The 2,380-nt window shown below is 39.3% G+C and overlaps 1 protein-coding gene across 1 annotated transcript; it reads right to left on the reverse strand.

The window, feature by feature from the left end:
- Positions 1-376: 376 nt before the first annotated feature.
- On the reverse strand, positions 377-1,300 carry LOC124088593 (olfactory receptor 2D3-like). Its single transcript, XM_046438294.1, has one exon. It carries the CDS (start codon positions 1,298-1,300, stop codon positions 377-379), a length of 924 nt encoding a protein of 307 aa, XP_046294250.1.
- Between the last annotated feature and the right edge of the window lie 1,080 nt (positions 1,301-2,380).

Below are 2,380 nucleotides of genomic sequence, written 5' to 3' on the forward strand. Positions count from 1 at the left end.
GTCCTTTTTAGATTGTGTGGACTCAAAAGTAGTTAATCTGTTTGCTTCCCTAGTTATCTTATGTCTCTCTATCTCTATCTTTCCCCCTCCCTTTTTCCCTCTCTATTGCACTTTATTTTACTTTCCTTTTAAATTCGTTCCCATGGTTGTCAAGATTCCCTGCTTTGTTTTATATTTTTTTTATTTTTAGTTAACAAATAATGCTCATGTATTTTAAATAGACAATTTGTTGAATTTATCTGAGAAGAGATATAGGAAAATAGAAGGGAAAAAAGTAAAAGAATGGGATGAAAGTTGGAAAACTTTTCAAGAAAATTCTTTCTCTCCGCATCCCTATATTGGTCATCATAATCCAAGATCTCCATCTCCAAAATGATTATTTTGCAGTTACTCTCCGGAAAGCCCCTTTGACATCCCTGTTTCTCAGGCTATAAATAATGGGGTTCAACATAGGTGTTACTGCTGAATAGAACACAGAAATCATTTTATCCCTCTCATTCATTAGCTTGGAGTTTGGCCTCATGTAGGCAAATATTGCTGAGCCATAGAAGAGAACAACAACCATGAGATGGGAGCCACAGGTAGAGAAGACCTTGAGCCTCCCCTCTCCAGAATGCATCTGGATCACAGTGCAGATAATGTTCCAGTAGGAGACCAGGATGAGGGAGACAGGAGCCAGGAGGATCACCACGCCCATGGCAAAGATGGCCATTTCTGTGCTGTAAGTGTCTGCTGAGGCCAGCTTCAGGAGGACAGGAGGCTCACAGAAAAAGTGGTTAATGATATTGTTTCCTCGGTAGGGAAGACGCAAGGTGAATGTGGTGTCCACCAGGGACACAAATGCTCCACTGGCCCAGGACCCCACAGCCAGCCTGACGCATGCCCAGTGGGTCATGATGGTGGAGTAGTGCAGGGGCTTGCACACAGCCACATACCGATCATAGGACATCACTGCCAGAAGAGCACACTCTGTACCACCAGTCAGAAGCAGAACAATGATCTGCATTGAGCACCCAGCAAAGGAAATGGTTTTCCTCCTCACCAGGAAGTGGACAAGCACCTGGGGCACAGTGGTAGTAGAGAAACAGAGATCAGCAAAGGACAGGTTTCTAAGGAAGAAGTACATGGGAGTGTGGAGTCTGGAGTCCATGTGAATGAGCACCACCATCAGCAGGTTTCCCAGCAAGGTCAGCAGGTAGATGATGAGGAAAAGAAAGAAGAGCAGGACTTGGGTGTGTGGGTCCTGTGAGAGGCCCAGGAAGACAAACTCTGTCACAGAGGTTTGGTTCTCCTCTCCCATGAGTGTCTGTCCCTGTTTATAGAACAGCATCAAGATAAGAAGTGCAAGGCTGGGGATGTGGCTCAAGCGGTAGTGCGCTCGCCTGCCATGCGTGCAGCCCGGGTATGATCCTCAGCACTGCATACAAACAAAGATGTTGTGTCTGCCAAAAACTTTAAAAATATATATTAAAATTCTCTAAAAAAATTTAAAAAAAGATAAGAAGTGCATTAGTTATTTCAGAAAATCTGCATAACTTAGATATTTTTTAATCAACATCCAAAGTTTGGTTTTTCATTTCTATCATATACATAGTTTCCATATGCAAAAGACTAAGTATTCTTTTTTTTTATTCAACTTTAACAAATGAAAAGCTATTTCTGTTTTTCTCAACCTGAATCTTTTATTTATATAGTTTAAATTTTTAAACTTGTACATTTTTATGGTTATATTATGGTAATGTTGTTCATATATATAAGGTATATTACTGAATCAGGAAAATAAATATTTTCATCTCTTTAATCATTTAAAACTATGGTATACCATTAATCAAACAAATATTTGCAGATGGGAACAATAGAGGAGAGAGAGGAGATGGAAAAGCCCTAGGAAGCATATTTAATGAGAAGACAGGTCAAAATTTCCCCAAGTCTTGGAGATGATATGAACATTTAAAGCCATAAAGCTCACAGAACCCCAGATGGACTTAACCTAAAGAGATCCCTCCAAAGTTCATTAGAAAGAAGTTGTCAAAAGCCAAACATAGAATCCTTAAAAACAGTGAGAAAACATCAAATCACACATATAATGGAATCTCTATTTGATCTAGAGCAGATTTCTCTGCAGACAACTTGCAGGCCATGAGATAATAAGGTGATATACTAAGAATACTAAAGTAAAAAACAAAAATTAAGAAGACTATGCCTACCATAATTATCCTTCAGAAAGGAAGAAGAAATAATGTCATTTCCATACAAGCAAAACAAGAGGGAATTCATTGCCACTAAACCAGTCTTTCTTTCTCAAACACTGGTTGTACAGAAGGCCCAATTATCCTTCACATCTATTCCTTGAATTTAAGTCCCCAAGATTTCCATTTAA

Source organism: Marmota monax, unplaced genomic scaffold (genome assembly GCF_021218885.2).
Source record: "Marmota monax isolate L192 unplaced genomic scaffold, Marmota_monax_Labrador192_F-V1.1 WCK01_AAM20220418_F8-fsc00061, whole genome shotgun sequence".
NCBI lineage: Eukaryota > Metazoa > Chordata > Mammalia > Rodentia > Sciuridae > Marmota > Marmota monax.